The sequence below is a fragment of the Cyphellophora attinorum genome (assembly GCF_001299255.1).
Source record: "Cyphellophora attinorum strain CBS 131958 chromosome Unknown Contig17, whole genome shotgun sequence".
Classification (NCBI taxonomy): Eukaryota; Fungi; Ascomycota; class Eurotiomycetes; order Chaetothyriales; family Cyphellophoraceae; genus Cyphellophora; species Cyphellophora attinorum.
In genome coordinates, this window is record NW_017253245.1 from 615,232 (window position 1) to 638,626 (window position 23,395).

The window sequence follows — 23,395 nt, forward strand, 5'->3', positions numbered from 1 at the left end:
ACGACTTCGATCTTGCTCCCTTCCACGTGAACATTACCTAGACCTAGCTCACGGCCTCTAAAACTGCCATCAACACTGATCTTGTACCCAGAGCCATCCGCATAGTCACATACAATGCCTTTACCGAGGTGACCGATCCTCAGTACTCCGCGGCCATGGCAGCCCAGTCGCGAGAGGACCCGTTGATGGTCATCGTCACCCACTACCGCGAGCTCCTCCGATCCAAGCTCCGCCGTACACCGCGCTCCGTCCGTCTTACCGCGACCGCCGCGCTCCTCCTTTCGATCATCACCTCTTCGTACGGCGGCTACAATTGGTGGGTAGCCAAAACGCGGGACCGGGCCCAGGGTCGGCGGCTTGTGCGCAAGAACTCTGGCCTGCGAGGCAAAGATGGCACACGTATCATATACGTTCCCAAGGGCGCGACGACATCGAAGGTGGTGATACATCCTACAAGACCCACAACATTTGATGCACATCGACGGCTGTTCTTGACGCCGCCGCGAGTGACTAGGATTGCTAGCGGCGCGTCGACACCTGCATACGGCCACGGCCCGCCACCAGCAACGAAGCCAGGGCTGAATCTGGCGTTCTTGCATCAGTTCCTCAGCCTGCTGAATATCATGATACCCCGATTTCGGTGTAAAGAGACCGCTCTACTGTTCAGTCATGGAGTCTTCTTGTTACTGCGGACGTATCTCAGTTTGGTGGTGGCAAGACTAGACGGCATGCTTGTTCGGGACCTTGTCAGCGGACAAGGAAAATCCTTTCTGCTCGGCATACTACGCTGGCTGTCGGTCGGTGCATTGGCTTCGTACACAAATGCCATGATCAAGTTCCTGCAGTCGAAGATCTCGATCGCCTTTCGGACGAGGTTGACTCGCTACATCCACGATCTGTATTTGAATGCGAATCTGAATTACTATAAACTGCACAATCTGGACGGTGGCATAGAAGGTGCCGATCAATTCATCACACAGGATCTGACACTCTTCTGTCAGGCTGCGGCAAGTCTGTACTCGAGCTTGGGAAAGCCGCTTGTCGACATTTTCGTCTTCAACTATCAGCTCTACCGATCACTGGGGCCACTGGCACTTAGCGGGCTTCTGGCCAACTACTTCGCGACCGCAACACTATTACGACGCCTCTCGCCACCATTCGGCAAATTAAAGGCGGTCGAGGGGAAGAAGGAAGGCGAATTCCGTGGCCTGCACTCACGGCTGATCGCGAACGCAGAAGAGGTGGCATTCTACGGTGGCGCTGATGTTGAAAAGGTGTACCTCAACAAGTCGTTCAAGGAGCTTAGGTCATGGATGGAGGGCATCTACAATGTCAAAGTACGGTACAATATGCTCGAAGACTTCGTCCTCAAGTACTCATGGTCCGCATTCGGCTATATCATTACTTCGATCCCTGTCTATCTGCCAGCATGGGCAGGTGTTGGCGAAAGCACGACCTCTGATGCAGCACCGAAAGCAGGAGGCCACATGAAAGAGTTCATCACAAACAAGCGACTCATGCTCTCGTTAGCAGACGCCGGCGGACGCATGATGTACAGCATCAAAGATCTATCAGAGCTAGCCGGCTATACATCGCGAGTCTACCAACTAATCTCGACACTACATCGAGTCCACGCCAATTCGTATGGCAGCAACTTGCGAAGACTAAGTCCTGGTCGAGTTGAGCTTTACAGTCTTGCAGACGTCCAAGGCACCGTACAGAAAGGTTTTGATGGCGTCCGACTCGAAGACGTACCAATCGTAGCACCAGCGATCTATCCATACGGAGGCGACGAACTCATCGAATCGCTCTCGTTCGTCGTAAATTCCGGCAACCATCTCCTCATCTCAGGCAGTAACGGCGTTGGCAAATCGGCCATCGCACGAATCGTCGCTGGCCTCTGGCCCGTCTACCGCGGCCTCGTCAGTCGATCACGGAATCATGGCCAAGACGGCATCATGTTTCTCCCTCAACGACCATACCTCAGCATTGGCACTCTGCGCGACCAAGTCATCTACCCCCACACCGAGATGGACATGCGCGAGGCCGGCAAGCGCGATATCGACCTCGAAAAGATTCTTGAAGACGCCAAGCTGGGCCACTTGCTCAGCCGAGAAGGTGGCTGGGATACGCGCAAGGAGTGGAAGGATGTATTCAGCGGCGGCGAGAAGCAGCGGATGGGCATAGCCAGGCTGCTGTACCATGAGCCGAAGTATGCTTTCATGGACGAGGGCACGAGTGCAGTGAGCTCGGATGTCGAGGGCGTGCTGTACGACACGGCGAAAGAAAAGGGGATTACGCTTATCACTATCAGCACACGGGCGAGTCTGAGGAAGTATCATTCGTACAACCTTATTCTGGGACTAGGTGACGAAGGCTACGATTGGGACATGGTCAAGATAGGTAGCGAGGAGGAAAAGATGAATGCGGAGAAGGAGTTGAGCCAGCTGCGAGAGAATCTGGCGCAGGTCGAGGAGTGGAAGAAGCGGAAGGCGGAGATCGATGCGGAGCTTGGGCAGGTAATGCTCAAGGGAGGCGAGCACCTGCCGTCGATATCTGCTGATGCAGAGGCCGCCGGGGAAGGAGCTCAGCAATGATGTAAGCACATAAGTGCATGCGCCATGCAATCAAGCCAGCGGCCGCCTTGCCCACCACCATCGTACACTGTCTTTGATCTTCCCATCATCACTGATCAGGCTCACAGTGACACAACAAAACACTAAGCTAGCTCCACAGTCGTACAGGACCAGTCGGTGACAGAATCTCATCCGGCAACCAACACTCATATCACCAGGCGGGCCCTGAGCAGTGGATGGCCATGAAGCTTGTGTCGTAGATCGCAATATTTACATTCAAGTCTCGACTACTACAGCAAGGCTATTTCGCAAGTCCCACGCCTGGTGCTCAACGTCAACAACAAGCGTCCATGACGCTCAGCAAACATGGATCGACACATCGGACTCGCCCCTCGTATGAAGCACGAGAACATCAATCCAGCAAGCCAACTCCATCAATCGCCGCGTCGGGATTCTCTTCGACGTCGTCGTGTCGAGCGGAACTCCTTACTTACGGTAGGCAAGACTGCACGGACAAAGAATTTGACAGATTGCACATGCATAGCACAGGACCACAATACGAGGCGGGGAAGCATGCATACCACATGCCGTGGTCCTTTGCGTCTGTCGACGCCCACGCGATGTTGTGGTCTCGACTGGTTGAAATGGGAGATTGGGAAAGCGAAATTGGGATGCTACAACAACAAATGTTGTGATATAAGATTCGGCGACGACGATAATTGTTGAACCACCGAGCAGAGCCCGCCTCATATCTTTGAGAAGGTCTCAGTATGCTCATCCCAACCCTCATTAGTGTATTGCTCGCCATCACAGCCTCTGTGGACGCCAGGCCTCGTCATGTCAAGCGCCAATGGCCAGAATGCTGCGCCAACTGGACCTCAACCCGAGTCAACTTCATGTCCATGCCACCAGCAGAGCGGCGGGACTATACCAACGCGATCAAGTGCATGATGCAGCAGCCGTCTCAACTGGTTGGCGTTGAGCCGTACGCAGACGTTGCCATTAGTCGATAGTGAGTTCCTCCGCGAGGTCCTCCCTGATCGTCGATAACTTGAGATCGCGGACTTGTTCTGAATGAAAACTGACCTGCTTCAAGCTTCGATTACGCCGTGGTCCACGTCGATAGATCCCAGTAAGTCCCCTTCAGCAATGACTCCATCTACTACAATGACACACCTATCCTCCAGCATTCAAGAAGCTGCCACTGACCCTGCCAACAGATACATCCACAACAGCGGCTTCTTCCTCACCTGGCACCGCTACTTCCTCCACCTCTTCGAATCCGACCTACGCTCCCTCTGCAACTACAGAGGCCGCTTCCCATACTGGAACTTTGGCGCCTCCTCCAGCAACGTCTCCAGCGCAACCACCTTCGACGGCTCCGCCTTCTCCATGTCCGGCGACGGCCAATACCTCGACTCCGGCCCTATCGTCCTAGGCCCGAACTTCACCCTCCCCAAAGGCACTGGCGGCGGCTGCGTCACCACAGGTCCTTTCGCCAACCTCACTGTCCCCATGAAGAACATCCCAAACCCATACCTAGCCAACGGCACTCTGCCAGCAGACGCCTACGCGTACCAACCCAATTGCCTCAAGCGCGATCTGAACACGTTCATCGCAAGCACATACACCAATGCCTCCTCCATCGTTGCAGCCACCCACGCGACAGACGCAGCGGCATTCGAGACCGCGCTCAACGGCGTCTTTGGTGGTGGCTCGTTGGGCATCCACAGCGGAGCGCACTTCGAAGTCGGCGGTGCCCAGGGGCAGATGAGTTCGATCTTTGTGAGTGTGCAAAATCCAATCTGGTTTCCGATGCATACTTTTGTGGATCTAGTGTGGGATTCGTGGCAGAGGAATAATCCTGACCAAGCGGATGGGACTAGTGGGACGATGACGGCGGGGAACGTGCCGCCATCGGATCTCGTGACATTGGACAGTTCGTTACCTGACTGGGGATATCTGGAGCCAAACGAGGATGGAAGTATTCAGGTTGGAGACCTCTTGGACACGACTGAGGGTCCATTCTGCTATGACTATGATTTGCAGATTAGCTGAACATAGTAAGCGACTCTGGAGGGGGAAAGAGGAGACAGGTTGGGTCAGCTAGCGCCAGTCGGCTGACAGGCATTTCGATGATCTCAAAAGGAGGGCCTCCAGAATGACTGATGCAATTTTGAGCGTTGACTCCTGGTCCGAGGCCCCTTGTCAAAGCTCAGCGCAAAGACAGAGCTCAATCAATTCAATGATCATCCCTTTCCAACCACGGCCGACACGCTCATACATCTCCCCCACCTCCTTCCCACTCCCCTTAATATAGTCCTCGAGGTGACCAAGTCGCTCAAACATCCTCATCTGTCCCGCGACCACAAAATCCGCGAACCCAGGCTCCTTTCCTTCCAAGAATGGTCCACCATTCTCCTTCTTTGCTCGCTTATAAAGCTCGCCAAGCTCTCTCAAGCCGTCCTTCTCCCCCTTTTCCCAGGCTTTAGCCCCACCGGTTTCGGGGTCGTTGTAGATTTCCTCCAGCGTGCGGCCGGTGCGCTGTTCGCGCGTGCGGCGGAAATACTCTGCGGAGCGTTCTGGAAGGAGGAGTTTATGGACGAGGGGCATGAAGATTGGGACAAGGGCTGTGCGGATCTGAAAGATCAGAGTGGTGACTTTGTCGAGTAGAGGCGAGTCGAGTTGAAGGGACGGTTTGGGTTGGAGCTGTTCGAGGGCTTTGGCGATGGCGAGGGAGTCCATTATTGCTGTGCCGTCGGGAAGCGTGATCTGTGTAGAGGTGTGATCAGTGATGATCTCGGGGAGGAGCACTTTGACTTGGGGAATGAGCCTGGCTGGCTGGTTGTCTGGGATGGTCGGTTTTCTAATGCATCAACGACTTCAGGGTGGGTGGGGGGAGACGGTGGCCCTCGCGAGCGAAGCCAGCATCAGGCTGGAGGCCGTAAGGCTGGGATTGGCGCCGCAGACGAATAGGGGAGGGCGAGCCGGAGTGGGCATTGTATTGTATTGCGCCGCACATGAGTGGTGTGTTGGTAGGCAGCTTGGGCTCCCGAGCTCACGATCTTCGAAGATTCCCTTGAAACTCACTCGTAGAGTTGCTGAGACTTCTCCTTCCCACTAGCTGGTGAAGCAGACTCGAAGCACGAGTCACTTTTTCCTTTGTCTCGAATCATAGAAGCTAGTATGCTGTGGAAGTAGGGCTAGAACTCACAGTAGGGCTCGTGAACTCCTCAGTAGAATGCGTCGCACTCTCTCGCTTGGGAACCAGCTTCGAAAGCGTTGGAGCTAGGTCTGGATACTCGACCCATTCGGTGCGGTAGGGGATGTTCTTGTAGTTGAGAACAAGGCGCGCTGATCAATCGGAGGGGAAACCGTTAGCGATTCGCCGGACATGAATGGATTGCTGTTCGGGAATAGGAAGATAGGACGAATTACTCTTCCATGGGTTCAACGACCAAGCACTGCAGGGCTCTCGGGAGGGAATGTCGTAGAGAACGACGACGTCTTCTTTGCTCTCGGTAGACATCTTGGTGGATCGGTTGTGATGTCGGGTTGCTCTGAATGGTCGATGGAGTGTATCTGCGTGTATGATGAGTGGTCGAGAGGTAGAAGTGAGTACCAGACGGGCTGTCCTTAGCATATAGTCATCTCAGTCTATTGTGAAGTGCGCGGGGCGGTTCACTTGGGGATCAAGAAAGTACTGGCCAAGTGCGATTTGATCATCTCAAGGGCGTCCCATCGTGAGAGGATGGATGGGAAGTATATATGTCGCTCGAATCTCCACCTCCACACTGGCCGAGGTCGCTACCTCCAATTCAATACGCTTCTTTTGTCAGCAGTTCATGAGTGTCCGAAGTAGTCAAACTTCCGCAAAGAGTATGATTGATGATCACGAAGATGAAATCGTCTTGAAGTCCTAAGTTAGGTCACAGGTACTTTTGGCAAATGCGTACAGTCTGATCAAGCTATAAACAGATACACACACGCTTCGAGCATGTCTTGCGAACAGGCCGCAGCACCTTTCTTCCACCAATCATCTCCGATTCAAGTACCGACCTCGATGACGACTTTGCCCACATGTTTCTGGTCCCACTGATACTGGTACGCATCGACTGCCTTCTCGAACGGAAACACCTTCTTGTCCACCACCGGATGAATATCAGAGGCTTCGATCGCACGAACCATGTCCTCGAACTGCTGCCTCGAGCCAACGATGATACCCCGAACCGTGCATAGATGAGTAAGAGCATCGAGCGTCGAAGGTGTGTTCTCCGCGGTCGCTCCGCCCAGAAAACCGATGACCGTAATAGTCCCCTCAAGCTTGATAGCGAGCATGGACTGCTTCATTGTGCCTGGTCCACCAACCTCGATCACATGGTCGACGCCGAGGCCGCCTGTTGTGAGCTTCTTGGCCGTCTCTCCCCAATTCTGGTCCGTCTTGTAGTTGATGACGTGGTTCGCACCGAGCTTCTTCAGGAACTCGAGCTTTTCTTCTGACGAGCTCGTCGCGATGACATTCGCGCCAGCGGCGCGAGCGAACTGGATCGCTGCAAGTGACACACCGCCAGTACCCTGTGTGAGCACCCAATCGCCAGGTCGCAATGGCTTAAGGCCGTAGAGACCGTTCCATGCCGTCAGATACGCACACGAGAGTCGATGCTTCATTCGCCGTCGTGTTGGAAGGTGCACGGACGAGACCAGTCTCCGGAAATACACCATACTCTCGGAGCGCACCGTCAAGAGCGCCTCCCAACCCTGATGCGATACCTGCTGGCTTGACCGGCCCAGCCTGATGCTTCTGATTGAACAGCGTCGCAACAACATCGCCCTCCTTAAATTCAGAGACCTTTGGGCCAACAGCCACGACCTTGCCGGCGCCGTCTGAGCAGGGAACTACGGGTGTAGCGGTTGGGAATGGATATTGCCCCTAGCAGTCATCAGCTTCATGAGTTGACGTCCGTATGAAACATACCTTAGGTATAATCAGGTCCCGATAATTCAGAGACGCGGCTTGTATTTTAACGAGTACATCGTTGTCGCCAAGTTGTGGGATGTCGACGTGTCTTGCAACTGCAGACCGTCGAAGCCGTTCTTAGTATCTTTCACGACCCACTGCCTCGTTGTTTTCGGAGTCGACATGTTTGCTGTGTAAAGGTGGGGCTAATTCTGTGTCAGATCGATCAGTACCCTCCGTGGCGGCTCAAATAGTGTTCGTCAACGGCATCTTTATATAGTGGCAGTCCTGATGTCATAACGCAATCGCCCGCCGTTAGTCTTCCGGCTGCGAGGAAAAATGAACGGCAGTTGCGAGTCAGTCTCGATAGCAGTTTCCGGAGTTTGCAGAACCCAAGAGAGGCAAGTTTGGCAACTTTCCTCCATCGTGGCCGTTCACGCTGACAATGGTGCCGCGGGACAGCAAGCTTGGTGCCGACTCTAGACTGCCCGGCCTCGGTGACATAAGTGAACAAGCAGACCTTCTTGACAAAGCCATCGAATTCGTAGCATGTGTGACGAGGTCAACGAGGCCTGCTTCATAGCCATCAGGCGGGTCTGTGCCATATCAGTGACATGTGCCGGTGACAACCACAAACCTTGAGTGTTTGGATTTCCAATCCTCAAGTGGATCGGCAAGTTTGATCCGGCGAAACCGCGAGTCGAGATAGTGACCTAATGTAGCAGCTCTGGCGAGATACGACGGGACAGCCCGAGCTAAATCTTGGCGGGTAAATCGCACACCTCAGGCTTGGCAGCAGATTTCACTGCGGATTCGTAGACCGCATCTGCACCACGACCACAATCTGCACTCCTTTCTACGAGACATTTCGCAACCTGACACCCCCCAATTGTTGTCGATTGCAACCATGTCTCAACCCGCTCTCAACAAGATTGCGGCCAACAGCCCATCGCGGGCCCACCCCTCCGAGCTGGAGCAGAACATCGCCGGCGCTCTCTACGACCTCGAGCAAAACATTCCAGATCTCAAGGCTGCTCTGCGACCGCTGCAGATTGTGTCTGCTCGCGAGGTAAGAAGCTGCTCAATCGAACTACATTTCTGTAGAGTTTGAGGCTATGAAGAGAAGGCTAACAAGACATTCCTGCAGCTCGACGTCGGCCACAACAAGCATGCGATCGTCATCTTCGTCCCGGTCCCTCTCCTCCCGGGCTTCCACAAGATCCAACAACGCCTCACCCGCGAACTCGAGAAGAAGTTCTCCGACCGCCATGTCCTGATCCTCGCCTCGCGCCGCATTCTCCCCCGCCCCAAGCGCTCAAATCGCAGCCGCACCTCCCAGAAGCAGAAGCGTCCTCGATCCCGTACACTCACCGCCGTGCACGATGCGATCCTGGCTGATGTCGTCTACCCGGTTGAGATTGTGGGCAAGCGCACTCGCACCAAGGAGGATGGAAGCAAGGTGCTGAAGGTCGTGTTGGATGAGAAGGAGCGTGGTGGCGTGGATTACCGGCTCGATACGTATGCGGAGGTGTATCGGAAGTTGACCGGGCGGGTTACTGGGTTCGAGTTCCCCGTTAGTGGTGGTGCTGAGTACTAAAGGTGTTGGAACCCTTGCATGCGAGAGGAAGTCATGGAACACTGCAGGCAGAGTCGACTGCTGAGTCGATGTGCTGTGGGGCTGCTTTTGCAGGAAAGGTTGCGTTGGCATTGACGACGGGTCTGAGGATCAAAGCCACTTGACCTCGGTCTCGAGATGCTTCGATCGACTGTTCCGCAAATCTCAAGAAAGCTATCTGTCGGCTGAAAGATGAGACATCCTTCATCAATAGCCCGATAGAACCAGAAAGCATACCGAATTCACAATTTCCTAAGACACACAAAACCTCCCATGCCTATGCATTGAAACCCAGTGGCGGCCAGAACGCCCCGAGGCATGACTATCTCCTTGAACTACCGTTGACAATACTACGAAAATTCCCCTCCCCCAAGCACATCCTTGATATTAACCTGCCCACTCCCCCTCGCCAACGGCTTCTGCTGGCCCTCCCCCTCCTTCCACCCAATCATATAAATCACTCTAAACGTCGCCGGTATTCTCCCCTTATCCCCATCCTCACCTACATGCAACTCCCTGTATATTGCCTCATTCGCCAGCAGTACTTCTCTGCTTAGCGTTCCATTTCTGAGAACCGCATTGCCCTCCCCCATAGCCTGCACATCCGCCATCAGCGCGAACGTATCCGGATACTCCACCACGATGTCGTCTACATCCACCGTCAACAGCTTGAACCCCGCGCGGTTGAGTAGTCCGCCGATATCCCGCACGTCCGCTAAGGGCGATATGTGTGGGGTGACGCCGCCCCGACGCTCGAGGTCTGCGAGTTGTAAGGACGAGCGGAGTTCGTAGAGGGTGTCGCCGCCGAACATGGCGGCGATGAAGGGACTGTCGGGTTTGAGGATGTTGTTGATGGAGGCGAGGGTGCTGGGGAGGTCGTTGATCCAGTGCAAAGACAAAGAGGAGAGGACCGCGTCGAAGGTGTTGGGGGCGTAGGGGAGGTGTTCTAGAGAAGGCAAGAGTGTTTTCGTGAGTGCGACTGCGGGTTCTGGCAAGTCATCGTCGCGGTGGAGCGTAGCCAGCGACGTCTCGGCGCAGGTTAGGTGGTGAATCCGTTGAGAGAGGGGGACTTTTGGTTTTGTGGGAGCAGAGGCGTCTTCTTCTGTAGGGAGTGGTGGTTCGGAGAGTGCGCGGGCGATGTGGCAGCTGTTGGCGCCCAGGTCGAGGACTTGGGGGAACGAGCGGTCGATGTCGAGGAGGCGGTCGACCAGGCGGCGGGCGACTTCGTCTTTGAGGTAGCTTGAGGCACGAGACTCGTCAACATTGAGGGCTGCGCGCTCTTTTTGTAGGTATTTGACTGTGTCGTTGAAGACTTGCAGGGTGGGTGCGCCTGGTGCTTGGACGGCGTAGGTGCGGCGGATGGGTGTAGATATCCTACGTAGTGCTGAGATGTGCAGCCATGGCCGGAGAGTCTGTGGTCGCATGGCGAGTGGTAAGGTCAGGACAAGTCAATGTCTGGCCCTAATGATCTCGACATGGGAAAAGATAGAAGTCATACTGTACCACAGAGTCCTCTCCATGTGATGATGTCGACGGAACTTTTGATGCGGAAATGTTCTCCGCAGATATATTTCCCCAGAGTCCTACCCATGAACCTCCCACTCCGTTGCCAGATTTCCACGGGAGCGTACAGCACTTCCAGCCAACGTGAAGGACTCGATCACATCACAATGGCTACCATATCTCCCTGATACGTCACAGCGCCACGGACTATGCACCACCATGAACAACTTCCCCTACACATACATCTCATGCCCCTGCTCCGACAACCAACGTCCAGCATGGAAACGCGAAGCCCCCAATCCAGACCCAGAGACCTCCTCAGACGACGAGGAAACAACCTTCCAACCATCCCACCGCCGCTCAGCATTCTCCCTCTTCCCACCAGAACACCTCCTCTACTGCGAAGAATGCCAAGACATCAAATGTCCACGCTGCGTGACCGAGGAGATCATCTGCTGGTACTGCCCCTCGTGTCTCTTCGAGACGCCGAGTTCGATGGTCAAGTCTGAGGGGAATCGGTGCGCGAGGAATTGTTTCAATTGTCCGATTTGTACTTCGCAGTTGATTACGGCGAGTGTGGGGAATGTAAGGGATGGACCGTTTATTCTGAATTGTAATTATTGTATGTGGACGAGCCTGGAGATTGGGATTCAATTTGAGAAGCCGACGAATTTGAGGGGGCAGTTGGATCGGATTGCTAATGGGGGAGGGGTGAGGCAGCCTTTGAAGACGTCGGAGACGGGTGAGGCTTCGAGGTCGTCGTCTTTGGCCAAGGATCCATTGTCCCCAGCCGGCGAACACGCAGCAAAGGATGAAGCAGCACCTACAGCAGAAATGGACGACACAGCACGCTTCAAAGCGCTACGAACATTCTACAAGGACCAAATCACAGCCGTCTCCAGTGGTGACAGCGGCCTGCCAGCATCAGCACTCGACCTAGCCTACTCCTCGCCCTCCTCCCTCACACGAATCATGAATCTCTACTCCAACCTCGGATCCTCCGGTCTCAAGAAATCCCGTTCAAAACCGACTGTCATGCGAGAAGCCCTCACTCCAGTCGAGGGCCTCCTCATCCCCTCCCACCCCAACCCAGCTCCACCACCGACCTCATACTCCGACACAACCTCGACCACTCAACGCCTGTTCCAACACCCCTCCTATCTCGGCGCCCCCCAGCCAGCTCCCACAACCGCCTCCCTCCGCCCGATGCCCACCCTCCTGCGCACCAAACGCTCCAAACGCTGCGCCACCTGCAAGCACATCCTCGTCAAGCCCGAGTTCAAACCCACGTCGACGCGCTACCGCATCAAGCTCATCGCGCTCAACTACATTCCCTTCGCTATCCTCAAGCCCCTGCCTGTATCAGGCGGTTTGCGTCCCTCCACGACTCCGGACGGCGGGGATGTTGTGCTGCAGCCCGGGAAAGCAACGCAGTTTGTGCTGACGCTCAAGAATCCACAGTTCGAGAACATCAAGGTTAGTTTGGGCTGTCCGGCTTTGACGCCGGGGAGGCATGCGCATAAGGTTACGATCCTGTGTCCGCAGTTTGAGATTGGGAAGAGTGGAGATGTTTGGGATGATGCACTCGCCTCTGGCGGAAACCACCCATTGAATCAAAGCATTATAGGCTCAGGCGCTCGCGGTGGTGGCGGAGGCGAGCAGATTGCCGGACGCTGTATGATCAGGGGCGGAATTGGGCGAGTGTGGTGATCGAGGTGTTGCCGGCGACGAGTTTGTTGGGGTTGGAGAGAGAGTTGGACGAGGATGAGGATGTGATTGAGGTGCCGATTCGGGTCAGGCTGGAGTGGAGGGTTGGTGAGGAGGAAGGGGAGGGGGGAAAGATGAAGAAGAGTAGTGAGAAGGCGTTGGAGGAGGTGGGGGACGTGGATGATGGGAGGAGGGAGTTGAGTTACTGGATGGTACTGGGGGTTGGGAGGGTGGCCGCCGCTGCTGTTGCTGCTACTGCTGCGGCTGAAGAACAGCAGGCGCAGTGAGGCACAGGAGGCTACTTTCTAACTATGTCCGTGTTTGTCTGACTTTTAAGATACCCCAGCACTGTACTGTCTATCAGTATGCAGCGAGCGCTCGACGCTTCTTATCACGCCTGTTCTCAGAGCTTCAGTGCTTCAACGACTCTGTCTGCCAGCGAAGGCGACCTTCCCAAACGTGTTGTTCCTGTGGATCGATCCATCCATCATTGCTGATCAAACCGTCCTCCGATCACTCATAACCCTCACAATTCCCCCCAATCCCACCACCTCCGTCAACTTCTCATGCCAACTCAGCAGCACGCTCATCACCTGGCCCCCTCCCCCTTCCCCAAAATTCCTGCTCTGAATCTGACTGAACCCACCGCTACCCGTTCCCTGCGGACTCATCCCCTGTTTGCTCCCACCGCCACCACCACTACTTGTCTCATTCCCTTATACAAGTACTTCATCAACGTATCCCCCAGAGCTGCGCCGCCAGGCTGGCCCAACATCTCGTTCAGGATCTTGCTGACTTCGCTTTGCCTGATTCCCTGGAGCACTTCGAGTACTGTCGTAGTGTGCACTTGTTTCGCTTGCTCATCGCCGGCAAGCGGCGCGGTCTCGAGGGCGGATTGCAGGGCACCGAGGGAGTCGCCGGCTCGTAACAACTGGCGGACTTGAGTGGCTATTTGGGCGGATTCGGCGGATGTGGAGGGCGAAGGAAGAGTCGAGGGGAGGACCGTCTGGAGGTCGAAGTTTGTGGATGATTCTGGGTCATAGGCGTCTATGTTGATGGTTCGCCAGTTTATGTTGGCCATGTTGGGCGGGTGGCCGTGAACAATGTGCACCAGTCGAGAGTGTCAGGTGGGGTGAATGTGAGATGTGAGGTGGGTGGCGTCGTCGGTCGCGGGGCACAGATTGTGTCTTTTAAGATCTACTACGACGTGGCTTTGGAGGCGGCCACTCTCAGTACGGGTGTGCAGAGGACAGTGTGTTGGGCTGGAAGTTTATGGGTTGTCCGTGTTGACCGATCGCCCTTTCGTTGCATTGCCTGTACACGAACGCAACTGCCTCGAGGCTGCGTAGTACTTTGCACCAGGGTTTAATGAGAACTACCTCCGGCTGGAATCGCTCGGATGTCTTCCAACAATTTCCGGGACTGTCGGTGCCGGCCTTCAGCGCTTTCCAAGCTCGAGCTTCGAGGGCGTTGAGATCACTACGATACTATCTCTCTAAACCCTACAACGGCAAGTGCCTGCTACCATAATTTTCTGGCACTGGATTGAGTCGTAGAGTGTAGAGTGAAACGAAAGACCGACGAAGCCATCGTTAGACCCTTCTCGCCAAGCCTCATCTCTCGAATCTTTTAGGACTAGTGCGAAAGCTCTGTCGGAGCTCCCAGCTTCTCTCCTGTGTTTTCATCCTTCATCGACTTAACAGCTACCTTTCCATCAACTCGTCTTCGAACATCTTGCATCAAATCCCATCCCACACTCATCTCCGCTCCTTAGCATCCGCCTGCAAGATGTCGTTCGCCAACAAGGGAATGGGCATTGCCGCCCGCATGGCCTTCAAGCAGCCAACCCGTTTCATGTCCACCTCTCAGGGTAAGCTTCCGAAAGAACCTCACATCTACAGCTCCGATATCACGATTCGATGCTCACAACTCTTTCAAATGTAGCCCCCATCCAGAGCTCAATCATCCGCTCTACCCGCCAGCCTACCACCATGCGCCACGGTCTGATCTCCAACGCCGCCCGCACCAACCTCACCTCCAACATCGTCCGCAACGCCATGCAGACCCGCGGTGTCGTTGCTGAGAGCACCACTGCTGCTATCGTCGTCCTTGCCAAGTGTGTTGGTGCTGGCTCTGCCACCGTTGGTCTTGCCGGTGCTGGTATCGGTATCGGTTCCGTCTTTGGCTCCCTCATCACCGGTGTCGCCCGCAACCCTGCTCTCCGAGGTGAGTTTCGAGATCTCAATTTTAGAGATTGCCAAGCCCCTCCTTCGCCAAGACATGGCTCGTGCTAACATGGGACTTTCTTTACCAGGTCAACTCTTCTCGTACGCCATTCTGGGTTTCGCCTTCGCTGAGGCCACCGGTCTTTTCGCGTTGATGGTTGCTTTCTTGATCCTCTACGCCTACTAGATGTCGTCAACATCGACCTGAAGTTTGTGGTGGTGGGAAGGAAAGTCGACCATTCATCGATGCAAGCGATTCGATCACCCAACCGCCATTACTCATCAGCGATAAAACCACTTTGCTCTGTCCACTACTCGCAAAAGTCACTCTGGCAACGAGAAGGCATGCCATCATAGATCTTGAGATGAGGTCCCGTATCGTCAGAAAGTCAGCCCGAGTCCCGAGAAGGCATCTCTGTCGAGCTTCTAATCAGAATCGGATCGATCATCTTCTCTGTGATGCTGCTGCTGTCTGCGAGGGATTGAAGCTCAGCCTGTAATTTGAATATATCTACTTAAGCCAACACTCGCCGCGAGTAGACTCCGTAACAAGAGGGCGTTATCCACGTGCTCAATTTCCGCCTTTATCTCAGCTTGGCGTAGAGTCTCGATCTTCGTCACTGTAGCCTGATCGTATGTCGGTGTAGTCTGAATCGTGTCCTTGTCGCCTTACTCATGTGCCCGGCCCTCGACCTCGGCGCTCGGCTCCAGAGGCACCGCGTTCCATTGTGAAGAGCTTGAACAAATTTTCGTGTTTCGCTTCACTTGAAGACTTTCGACAAACGTGTACTTCGCACACATGAAGGAACGACTCTGGCTGCCTTCGAGCAGTCTGCCTCAGAGATGCCTTGCGCAAGGCGCTAAAGCATCAAAGTCCACTCTGAACATCGGTACCACCTGATTACAGACTCGTTCGCCCTGCCCTCCACTGGCGACCCAGGCGACCATCCCCCTCAAGACTCTCCATTTCCGTCAGCATGTATCCCTCGCTCCGCCTCCCGTGGTCTACCAGCCCGTCTCAGGCTGAGACGCTCTACAGGAGCGCCGGTCTGCTCCGCACCAAGGGCACCATCTTCCTCCTGCCGCCGCCAGACTCCCAACTTCGTGTAGCATTCAACAACTCACCGCGGCCCAAGACGCGGATGAGCAGCGGCGCTGTTGCGCTTTGCAAGCATTTTGAGCGGCGGCAGGCTCTCCAAGACCTCGACAAAGCAAGGACGATAAGGAGCATGCTAGGATACGACAATGCTGATGGTGTAGGTCCAGGAGCCGACGATGGCAACGACGGATCATCAGGATCAGCATCAGTGCTCGGTGCTAGCAGGCCCGACGGTGCAGCGCAAAGCTATCGACTAAGCAAGCGGAAGGAAGGCGATGCACCACATCCCTACTGGCCACTCCCCACTGGCTCGAATGACGAGAAGACGGCTACTGCTGAGAAGGTTCTCGACAAGGTGCTGGCGGAAGCGGTTTGGCGAAATGTTATGCTCCTCCATTCGGGCGTTGCTGTGTATGAGATACGGGTTCTGGGGGGATGGGGGATGCGTTGGACTTTAGCTGTGGAGCGAGATGGTGATGAGGTCGAGGGACAAGGGGCAGACGACAACACTTCTGACTCTGTGCGGCAAACGACTACTATGCAGGGAGAGGACGGCGACGCGGTGGTGCTGAACGAGACGAACTCGTCAGCAACGGTGAAGCCGACAGCGGCGGATCCCAAAGACGAAGAGAGCCTTGCACAGACGAATTGGAAGATCACCAGAGTAACCTTCCGAGGCTTACTGGAGCCGATCGCTGGACTGGACCATGAACTATGAGTCATTTACGCGCTACGTGGCTACAACATCAGCGGCCCAGATCGATCGTACTCAGAGGAAGCTGAAGAATCGCTGAAATGGTAGTGACGTCGTCCGTGGTTCGTCCTAAACGGTGAATTTTGCTATTAATCTGCCTTTCCAAGTAAATGCCCACAAGCACTGACCAGTGACTGTCCCTGGAGTCATGCAAATTACAGTGAATATTTCATCTCTGAGTCGTGAAGTGATGCCTGCGGGTTATCCTCGGGGCTGTGCTGTGTTGAACAGGTATAAGTAGGTGCCATGCCCTCGACTTCTTGAATATTTCTCCTCCCAGAACCAACCTTTCCCCGTCGCATGCCATGCCATGTCAGCATCTCCCGCTGCCAGGCGGGGCGATGTTCTGTTCTCGACGGTCTCGACTGTGTCTAAAGGCTCTCGTCATCCCACGGGAAGAGCACCACGCTTTGATCCCAATCGCGAAGTGACTGCAATCGACTCTTCAGGCCTCGTCGCAAGGAGAGTCAGCCTCACTGCACCCATACACACCACCTCGCCACCTCTCCACCCGCACGATCTTTGACCACCTCAATGATCAAGCTCTTGCCCCGATCCGGCCCACCCTTCTTCTTCTCCTGTCGGTCATGCTCCCTCGTCCGCCCGAACCCGTCGTGCACCGCGATGAGAGTGTCCATGCTCTGCTCTAGGATGGCGCTCACTGAGGCCGTGCTTCCTCCAAATGCCATTGAAGGCGTGGGTGCGGGGCCGAGGAGCAGAATTTCGCCTCTGGGAGAGGTGAATGCTGAGTCTAGCGCTGCTTGAGCAGCGTGAGTGTTGATGGCGGCAGAGGGTTTCTGGACTTCGGCATCCAGCTCAACCAGCACGAGCAGGTTGGAATATGTGCGGCTGAGGTGTGTGAGTGAGTGCAGCAGGTTTGAGGCGATGGCGGCTGTGTGGGTTGCGCCGTGGCGGCGTGCTGCTTCTGTCAGGGTTGGGGATAGGCCTTGGATGAGGAGGATTCCTGGTGGTGGTGGTGATATGGTTGCGGCAGCTGGTGGACGGGATGAAGAGCTGCGCTCGAAACGGGCCGCGGACACGTCACCGATGCTCTCGGCCAGGCCGCTGAGGGAGAGATACTGTAGGAGCTGGATTTGCGAGAGGAGGGCGATGGAGTCCGGTCGGGTGGCGGTTGGTGTGGAGGCGACTTTAGCTTCGAGGTGGGTGGCAATTGCGAGGGTCGTTTGTGTTGTTGGTGGAGCTATCACGAAGACGGAAGGAATTGGGTCGACATTAGTCGCGACAGATCTCAAGAAGGAGGTGGCGCTGAGAGATGGTTGGCGATGATATGTACTGATAGCGGAGTCGATGTTCCTTCGTCCGTGACCTGCACGAGTCCATTTAGCTGTTCGCCCCGTAGCACGTTCTTGAGGTGAGCATCGATAGCTTTGACTCCGAATAACCACTTCGGCTTGGAAGTGTTCCGCGCCTGCTCTTGCTTCAGAAGGTTGCTGCCGAGCACGAAGTCTACGTTAGTGGCCATGGCCGCGGGACGTTACGAGATGTCGCCATGTGGTGTATGGCATCCAAGCCTGACGAGTAGCTGGGTGAATGCGAAAGACTCCGTCATGACACGATGGAAGCGAAGAGCAATGGAGGCCGCCTCATATATGTTCGCTGTAAGGCAACGAGGCAACACGCTGTCAAGCAAAAATGATCTACAAATCACACGTGGAGTAGGGAAGTCACTGAACGACAAAGCTGGATTTGATTTCTCTTTCATTCACCTCGGTCGGAGAGGGTCCCATAGAACGACTCTCTATGTCGAGCTCGTCTGGATCAGACGCCCCTGGAATGTTCAAATGCTATCGAGGATCTCGTGACTTGAAGTGCTCCCAGAATCCTTGAATAGTCTTTCTGAAACAATAATGATTCATGACCATGTAGAATAGCAGCCTAGTACTTGAGCCATTTGCTGAGCTTGTCGAAGACGACTCGCTTTCTGCCACCAAAGTGCACCATCGTGTTGATCCACTGTTCTGCAGCGATCTTGATATCAGTTCTCGGCGCGTAGGCGGCATTGAGAACATTGATGAACATGTCGTGGGGCAGCCTCGACAGGAGCTTGCTCCTCGGCATACAATAGCGCCAGCCCTCGAGTCTCATGATCTCGTTCTCGTGCAGCCCGGTCGAACTTGGCATTGCTTCGTAGGTAATGAACGGGGCGAAATCCATGAATGTGATCGGAGAAGAGCCGTTATTATTGGCAGTGGACTCCAGTGCACCGATGACTTTGGGCTTATCCTCGAAGATACCGTCCAGGCCTGTACGTGTGGGTGATCCATCTTGTCGAACTGGACGAGAGTTGATGGTGACGAATCGGGTGGGCGAGCCAGAATATGGCGACGACAGGTGGCTCACATCGACGCTCAGTTGCTGATTAGGGGTACGAGGAGTTGATGGAGTGCGAGGCGACTCATCGGAAGGTGTTTCGAGTTGTTCTTCGCTGACTTCAGGGACGCCTTCTGCGAGGTAATGGTCGTTGACTGGCAACATCTCCGTAGCTTCGATCGCCAGAGCATCTGACGTAGCTCCAGCAAGTAGCTCACCAGTGCTCTCGTCTTCTGGATTTGAACAGGCGAGGTTGGCACAGAACTCGCAATAGAAGTCCCCAGTGTATATATCGAAGTCCTCCTCATTGCAGCACTTGATGTGGAAACGCCCAATGAGACAGAGCTCGTGACAGCACTGTACGACGTATTCATCGCCTACTGGCTCTCGGCAATAGCAGATGAGATCCAGTCCGTCATCGACAGGAAAGGTGCCTGCTGTTGGCGGAACATCTGCACTTGATTGATGGTCTTGATCCTGAGACGCCTTGCCGCCACGTGCAGCGAGATGTTGATCGTATCCAGTCAAGCCTTGCTTCTTGTAGCGTGCGCGGAGAGGTTCGAGGTTTGCAGGACGTTGCAGCAGAAGGCTGTCGTTGTCGATGGTGTAGTCGGCGGCCATTGATCGTGAAAGCTCGTGTTGCAGGTCTTCCTTGATGACATCTTGGATCTCGTCCAACTTCTCCTGACGAAGCATACGGCTTTCGAGTGAGTTGGATGGGAGATTGTGCGGCATAAACACGTCATCGTCGAGAACGCCGTCCAGAGCGAAGTGGTTGAAGACTCTCTTGGCTCGGCCCATCGTGGTCGGCTTATCCGTGAACAGGATCTCTAGGCATTCCAGACCATAGTGGATTTCTTGCTGGTCCAGGCCGGTCAGGCTGATGTAGAATGATCCAGCTCCTACGGCATGCTGACAGCTTGGCGCAGAGCATATGATGAGCGTTCCAGGCTTGCGTACCTTGCGAAGAAGGATCAGCTGCCCGCCTACTTGATGTTAGCGATGTAGGGAAGACCTTCAGAATCCTACTTACTTAGAACAAAAGACTCGATATGGCGCTTGTGCTGCGACTCGAGAGTGCGATCAAGGTAGACCTTTGTCTTTGGTGTTTGCTGCCCACGACGGGGGCGACCATCGGGGAGCTGCATGGACGCGCTCATGGTGAGAACGGATTCGGCAGCGGTAAGATGAGCATAGCCAAGATCTGCAGGCTCTTCGACGTGATCGGACGGAATAGGCAGTCCTTTGAGCTTTTTGAACAGACCTTGATGACTGAATTGAATGAAGTCGCGTACATCGTCTTCACTGAAGCCGCCCTCATTGTCTTTCAGAGTAGCGACCGTGCAGTACCGAGACTTGTTCTTCGGCTTGAATAGAACGTGGCCAGGCGCCAACTCGTATGGATTGCTGGTCATGATGCGAAAACCGGCATACCGACGGGCGCACCTGCGAGAGAAGTGTGGGATAGTGGGTGGTATGCTGAGTTGGTAGACCGCGAAAGTGGCGAGAAGTTGTCGCGAGGTTGATCATCTGCGCGGCAACCGTTGCTGAGCAGTTCATGAAAGGTGACTGAGGAAGACGTGACGTTTGCCTCGTTGCCATGGCAGTGGTATTGAGAAGGCTTGTCACATCCATCGCACCACTTTTCGCTTCGCCTCTCGTCAATTGACCTCTCCACCTCCATCGATTATTCCTGTCCCCTATGTGCGACGCATTCGCATAGGTAAGCAACTAAAAGCACTGGCAGCCTCGAGTTCCATTATCTTTGCCTCGACTATTGGTCGACGGCCGCGGCCCTCTTGCTTCTGGGATGAGCTCGCGGATTTGAAGCAGCAAGAGGCATCGATGGCAATCGTGGAGGATTCAGACCACGATCTACTCGTTCCAAAGCATCAATCTCCGCTTGGGTCAGCTGGACATCGCTCTTGCCAAGGGCCCGAGCACGCCTGATTCTCTCAAGGGCTCTCTCGACCAAGTCGTCCTCCGCCTTGGCTGCTTCCTTCTCTCTCACCATCCTTTCCGCTTCCCTTTGAATGTCCGCGCGCTTCTTCGCTTCGAGCTTATGGTAAACGTCCTTCACCACGTAATGGTATACCAGATACCACATCGTGGCACTGCCCAATAACCAGAGGAAGCGGTCCACTGTCCAGATGAAGTTGTAGTGGATCGTTTGCCATGCTGTTGGATTGTCTGGCTTGATGCAGTAGCACTGTAATGTGTCGACGGGTTTGCGAATGCAGTTTGGCACAGTTAATGTCGTGCCGTCCGTTGTTGTATAGACAGGGCTTTCCATTTTCGAAGTCTGGGTTGATGTGGCCAGAGATGATTCTTTTGTTGATGGCGATGTCTAACCGTGTACTGACAGGAGGATGAAGTCGCAGTCGAGCTAAGTGTAAGATAAAGCATAGGCGAGGGCGGCTATGTCAATGGCCACATGCAGCCACAAGGTCTCCCAACCAAGTAAACAGCAAGCCTAGGTATAGCCGGTTGCGAATTAGCCCGCACCATGCCTCTTTGAAGCAGACGGTTCTGCGACACGAGTACGAGGATGCCCCCTCCAAAAGGCTCGAGCTTCACCATGGGCGACTGACTGTTCAGAGTTCCATTCGAAAATACATATAATAGCACGTAATCCATCTGTCGATCATTCCAAGGCCCCCTGAGCACCAGATACTTTACGTTGTCCGCAATCATGTCAAGCGTACAGATCGTCCAAGGCTTCAGTGCAACCAACCGCATCGTTCTGTACATCAGCATGCTACTATCACCCGCTCAATTTGTCGCAGGATTGGGTTCGAACTGTCCCAGCAATATCGGCTTTCTTGTCTACAATTGGTATACCCAACTCCAATGGTATTCGGCGGCACGGCACAAGCAACTCCATGCTTGGTCGCTGCTGGTATCCGAGTTCAATTTCTGCTTCACAATCACGTACCTGGGAGGCGTCAGCTCGGGCAACGCACTCTCAGCTTACCTCCTTGGCTATGGCACGGTTGGCGTTATGATCCTGAACAACGTCGTTGCATGGACATCTTGGTCGACATCTCAGACAGAAGGCTATGGTGTGTATCAGTTCTGGTTCTGGGGGTGGAAAACATTCGGGAAGGGCTGGCATGGATGGTTCTGCTGGATTCAGATCGTCGATACCATCATGTTGATCTTTACGGCTGCGGCGGCTTTCAATCTGGCTTTTGGTACTGCAATGACAACACAAGACAAGGTGCCACCGTGGTGGTATCGATACCAGGTTGTTATAGGTGGCAGCGTTGGTACATTGATGGCGATCTGGCCGCTCATCATGTGGACGGAGCTGACTATCAGGAGGAATTCGATAGCATCGGACACCGACATGACTGCTGTTTGGCTGTTTGTGGTGCAGGCCATGACTATGCTGGCGCCACCGTGCTTTAGGTGTTGTATGAGAAGGGAGAAGAACAGCGTCAACGAGGTGGATGAGGTAACGCCGTTGAATGTACTCATGGGCAGCTTTCGGGATGATATTCCATGGGAGCCACAAAGGCCGGGTAGTCCCTCAGCACCAACAGTCTATCAGCTGGGCCAGATCGCGCCCTAGATGTAATTGGAAAACACATCATAGTCATTCGGCAGCAGGATGGCGTTCCCAACGGTCAAAGCTACTCGCGATCGCCACCACAGCGTTGCGACCTCGACCTCGACATCCAAGGCATGATGCAATAGTAGCGTAGAGAGATAGAAGAGATGTGATGCTGTCCGTATAGAAACGCTGCCACAGTGATACGGTCGGTGACAAAGACCACAGGTGTAGACGCGCATCAGATTTCCGGAGTCGCCTCCTGACTTCACGTCTCGGCTGCGGGCGGATTTGCTCTGGAAGATTTGCTGGATCATCTTACGAAATACGTTTAATTGCTCGTTGCTCGTGGTGTGACGATCGTGAATGACTGAGCCTGAAATATTATTCCGACTCCGCCTGATCTGAAGATTGTACTTTGTCTCCCAGTACCCTGCGAAAAGCGACCGATTCTTCCTAGACCTTAACAACTGCCGCTCCTTTGAATGTCGACGACAGCAACCGTCACGATGCCGTCGCGCACCCTCCCTACGATTCCCCTAGACGAAGTCCGCTCACACAATACAAAAGACTCGTGTTATGTGACAATAGGCGAACATGTATACGATGTGACCTCCTTCATCGAGGATCACCCAGGCGGCGGCGAATTGATCCTCGAGTACGCCGGCAAGGATGTCCAAGAGATCATGAAGGACGAGATATCACACGCCCACACGGAAGCCGCCTACGAGATCCTCGACGACTGCCTCGTCGGCTTCACAGCGACCGAGCCCGTCCTCAACGCCGCAACCAAATCCACCTCCCCATCATCAGTCGTCCCCCTCCCACCCACAGCCAACGGCGCCAACACTCTCCGCGCGGAAGGCGTCGATACCACCACCCTCCCCACCCGACCCGTCTACGCCTCAACCGGCCTCTCCTCCGCCGAAGACCTCTCCAAAGACACCGACGCCACTACCGACTACACCCAACACAAATTCCTCGACCTCAACAAACCCCTCTTCATGCAAATGGTCCGCAGCAAATTCAGCAAAGAGTTCTACCTCGAACAAGTCCACCGGCCACGCCACTACAA

The 23,395-nt window shown here is 54.6% G+C and overlaps 15 protein-coding genes across 15 annotated transcripts; 8 read left to right on the forward strand and 7 right to left on the reverse strand.

Moving 5' to 3' along the window:
• Positions 1 to 155: 155 nt before the first annotated feature.
• On the forward strand, positions 156 to 2,597 carry AB675_5947 (ATP-binding cassette sub-family D member 2; the record flags this gene model as incomplete). The annotated part of the gene is made up of 1 exon (XM_018146198.1): positions 156 to 2,597. One exon carries the CDS (start codon positions 156 to 158, stop codon positions 2,595 to 2,597), a length of 2,442 nt encoding a protein of 813 aa, XP_017998784.1.
• Positions 2,598 to 3,346: 749 nt separating this feature from the next.
• AB675_5948 (uncharacterized protein) lies at positions 3,347 to 4,634 on the forward strand (the record flags this gene model as incomplete). Its single annotated transcript, XM_018146199.1, has 3 exons — positions 3,347 to 3,588; positions 3,673 to 3,708; positions 3,797 to 4,634. The coding sequence occupies 3 exons, from the start codon at positions 3,347 to 3,349 to the stop codon at positions 4,632 to 4,634; spliced, it is 1,116 nt and encodes a 371-aa protein (XP_017998773.1).
• A 150-nt stretch (positions 4,635 to 4,784) lies between these two features.
• AB675_5949 (uncharacterized protein) lies at positions 4,785 to 6,105 on the reverse strand (the record flags this gene model as incomplete). Its single annotated transcript, XM_018146200.1, has 3 exons — positions 4,785 to 5,348; positions 5,791 to 5,930; positions 6,015 to 6,105. 3 exons carry the CDS (start codon positions 6,103 to 6,105, stop codon positions 4,785 to 4,787), a joined length of 795 nt encoding a protein of 264 aa, XP_017998656.1.
• Positions 6,106 to 6,623: 518 nt separating this feature from the next.
• Positions 6,624 to 7,718, reverse strand: AB675_5950 (Zinc-type alcohol dehydrogenase-like protein; the record flags this gene model as incomplete). Its single annotated transcript, XM_018146202.1, has 4 exons — positions 6,624 to 7,151; positions 7,222 to 7,506; positions 7,552 to 7,589; positions 7,658 to 7,718. 4 exons carry the CDS (start codon positions 7,716 to 7,718, stop codon positions 6,624 to 6,626), a joined length of 912 nt encoding a protein of 303 aa, XP_017998819.1.
• Positions 7,719 to 8,440: 722 nt separating this feature from the next.
• Positions 8,441 to 9,130, forward strand: AB675_5951 (40S ribosomal protein S7; the record flags this gene model as incomplete). Its single annotated transcript, XM_018146203.1, has 2 exons — positions 8,441 to 8,602; positions 8,681 to 9,130. The coding sequence occupies 2 exons, from the start codon at positions 8,441 to 8,443 to the stop codon at positions 9,128 to 9,130; spliced, it is 612 nt and encodes a 203-aa protein (XP_017998853.1).
• Positions 9,131 to 9,498: 368 nt separating this feature from the next.
• Positions 9,499 to 10,572, reverse strand: AB675_5952 (NADH dehydrogenase [ubiquinone] 1 alpha subcomplex assembly factor 5; the record flags this gene model as incomplete). The annotated part of the gene is made up of 1 exon (XM_018146204.1): positions 9,499 to 10,572. One exon carries the CDS (start codon positions 10,570 to 10,572, stop codon positions 9,499 to 9,501), a length of 1,074 nt encoding a protein of 357 aa, XP_017998874.1.
• A 298-nt stretch (positions 10,573 to 10,870) lies between these two features.
• AB675_5953 (Dynactin subunit 4) lies at positions 10,871 to 12,645 on the forward strand (the record flags this gene model as incomplete). The annotated part of the gene is made up of 2 exons (XM_018146205.1): positions 10,871 to 12,127; positions 12,337 to 12,645. The coding sequence occupies 2 exons, from the start codon at positions 10,871 to 10,873 to the stop codon at positions 12,643 to 12,645; spliced, it is 1,566 nt and encodes a 521-aa protein (XP_017998670.1).
• Positions 12,646 to 13,025: 380 nt separating this feature from the next.
• On the reverse strand, positions 13,026 to 13,439 carry AB675_5954 (Actin-related protein 2/3 complex subunit 5; the record flags this gene model as incomplete). The annotated part of the gene is made up of 1 exon (XM_018146206.1): positions 13,026 to 13,439. One exon carries the CDS (start codon positions 13,437 to 13,439, stop codon positions 13,026 to 13,028), a length of 414 nt encoding a protein of 137 aa, XP_017998705.1.
• A 707-nt stretch (positions 13,440 to 14,146) lies between these two features.
• On the forward strand, positions 14,147 to 14,770 carry AB675_5955 (ATP synthase F(0) complex subunit C2, mitochondrial; the record flags this gene model as incomplete). The annotated part of the gene is made up of 3 exons (XM_018146207.1): positions 14,147 to 14,228; positions 14,303 to 14,584; positions 14,673 to 14,770. 3 exons carry the CDS (start codon positions 14,147 to 14,149, stop codon positions 14,768 to 14,770), a joined length of 462 nt encoding a protein of 153 aa, XP_017998738.1.
• A 790-nt stretch (positions 14,771 to 15,560) lies between these two features.
• Positions 15,561 to 16,400, forward strand: AB675_5956 (uncharacterized protein; the record flags this gene model as incomplete). Its single annotated transcript, XM_018146208.1, has 1 exon — positions 15,561 to 16,400. One exon carries the CDS (start codon positions 15,561 to 15,563, stop codon positions 16,398 to 16,400), a length of 840 nt encoding a protein of 279 aa, XP_017998763.1.
• Positions 16,401 to 16,909: 509 nt separating this feature from the next.
• On the reverse strand, positions 16,910 to 17,919 carry AB675_5957 (uncharacterized protein; the record flags this gene model as incomplete). The annotated part of the gene is made up of 2 exons (XM_018146209.1): positions 16,910 to 17,702; positions 17,843 to 17,919. 2 exons carry the CDS (start codon positions 17,917 to 17,919, stop codon positions 16,910 to 16,912), a joined length of 870 nt encoding a protein of 289 aa, XP_017998793.1.
• A 413-nt stretch (positions 17,920 to 18,332) lies between these two features.
• Positions 18,333 to 20,182, reverse strand: AB675_5958 (uncharacterized protein; the record flags this gene model as incomplete). Its single annotated transcript, XM_018146210.1, has 2 exons — positions 18,333 to 19,753; positions 19,801 to 20,182. The coding sequence occupies 2 exons, from the start codon at positions 20,180 to 20,182 to the stop codon at positions 18,333 to 18,335; spliced, it is 1,803 nt and encodes a 600-aa protein (XP_017998673.1).
• Positions 20,183 to 20,541: 359 nt separating this feature from the next.
• On the reverse strand, positions 20,542 to 21,060 carry AB675_5959 (uncharacterized protein; the record flags this gene model as incomplete). The annotated part of the gene is made up of 1 exon (XM_018146211.1): positions 20,542 to 21,060. The coding sequence occupies one exon, from the start codon at positions 21,058 to 21,060 to the stop codon at positions 20,542 to 20,544; it is 519 nt and encodes a 172-aa protein (XP_017998821.1).
• A 399-nt stretch (positions 21,061 to 21,459) lies between these two features.
• AB675_5960 (uncharacterized protein) lies at positions 21,460 to 22,341 on the forward strand (the record flags this gene model as incomplete). The annotated part of the gene is made up of 1 exon (XM_018146213.1): positions 21,460 to 22,341. One exon carries the CDS (start codon positions 21,460 to 21,462, stop codon positions 22,339 to 22,341), a length of 882 nt encoding a protein of 293 aa, XP_017998858.1.
• A 488-nt stretch (positions 22,342 to 22,829) lies between these two features.
• Positions 22,830 to 23,372, forward strand: AB675_5961 (Ceramide very long chain fatty acid hydroxylase SCS7; the record flags this gene model as incomplete). Its single annotated transcript, XM_018146214.1, has 1 exon — positions 22,830 to 23,372. A coding segment is annotated over one exon (543 nt), but the record flags the coding sequence as incomplete, so codon positions are not given.
• Positions 23,373 to 23,395: the final 23 nt, after the last annotated feature.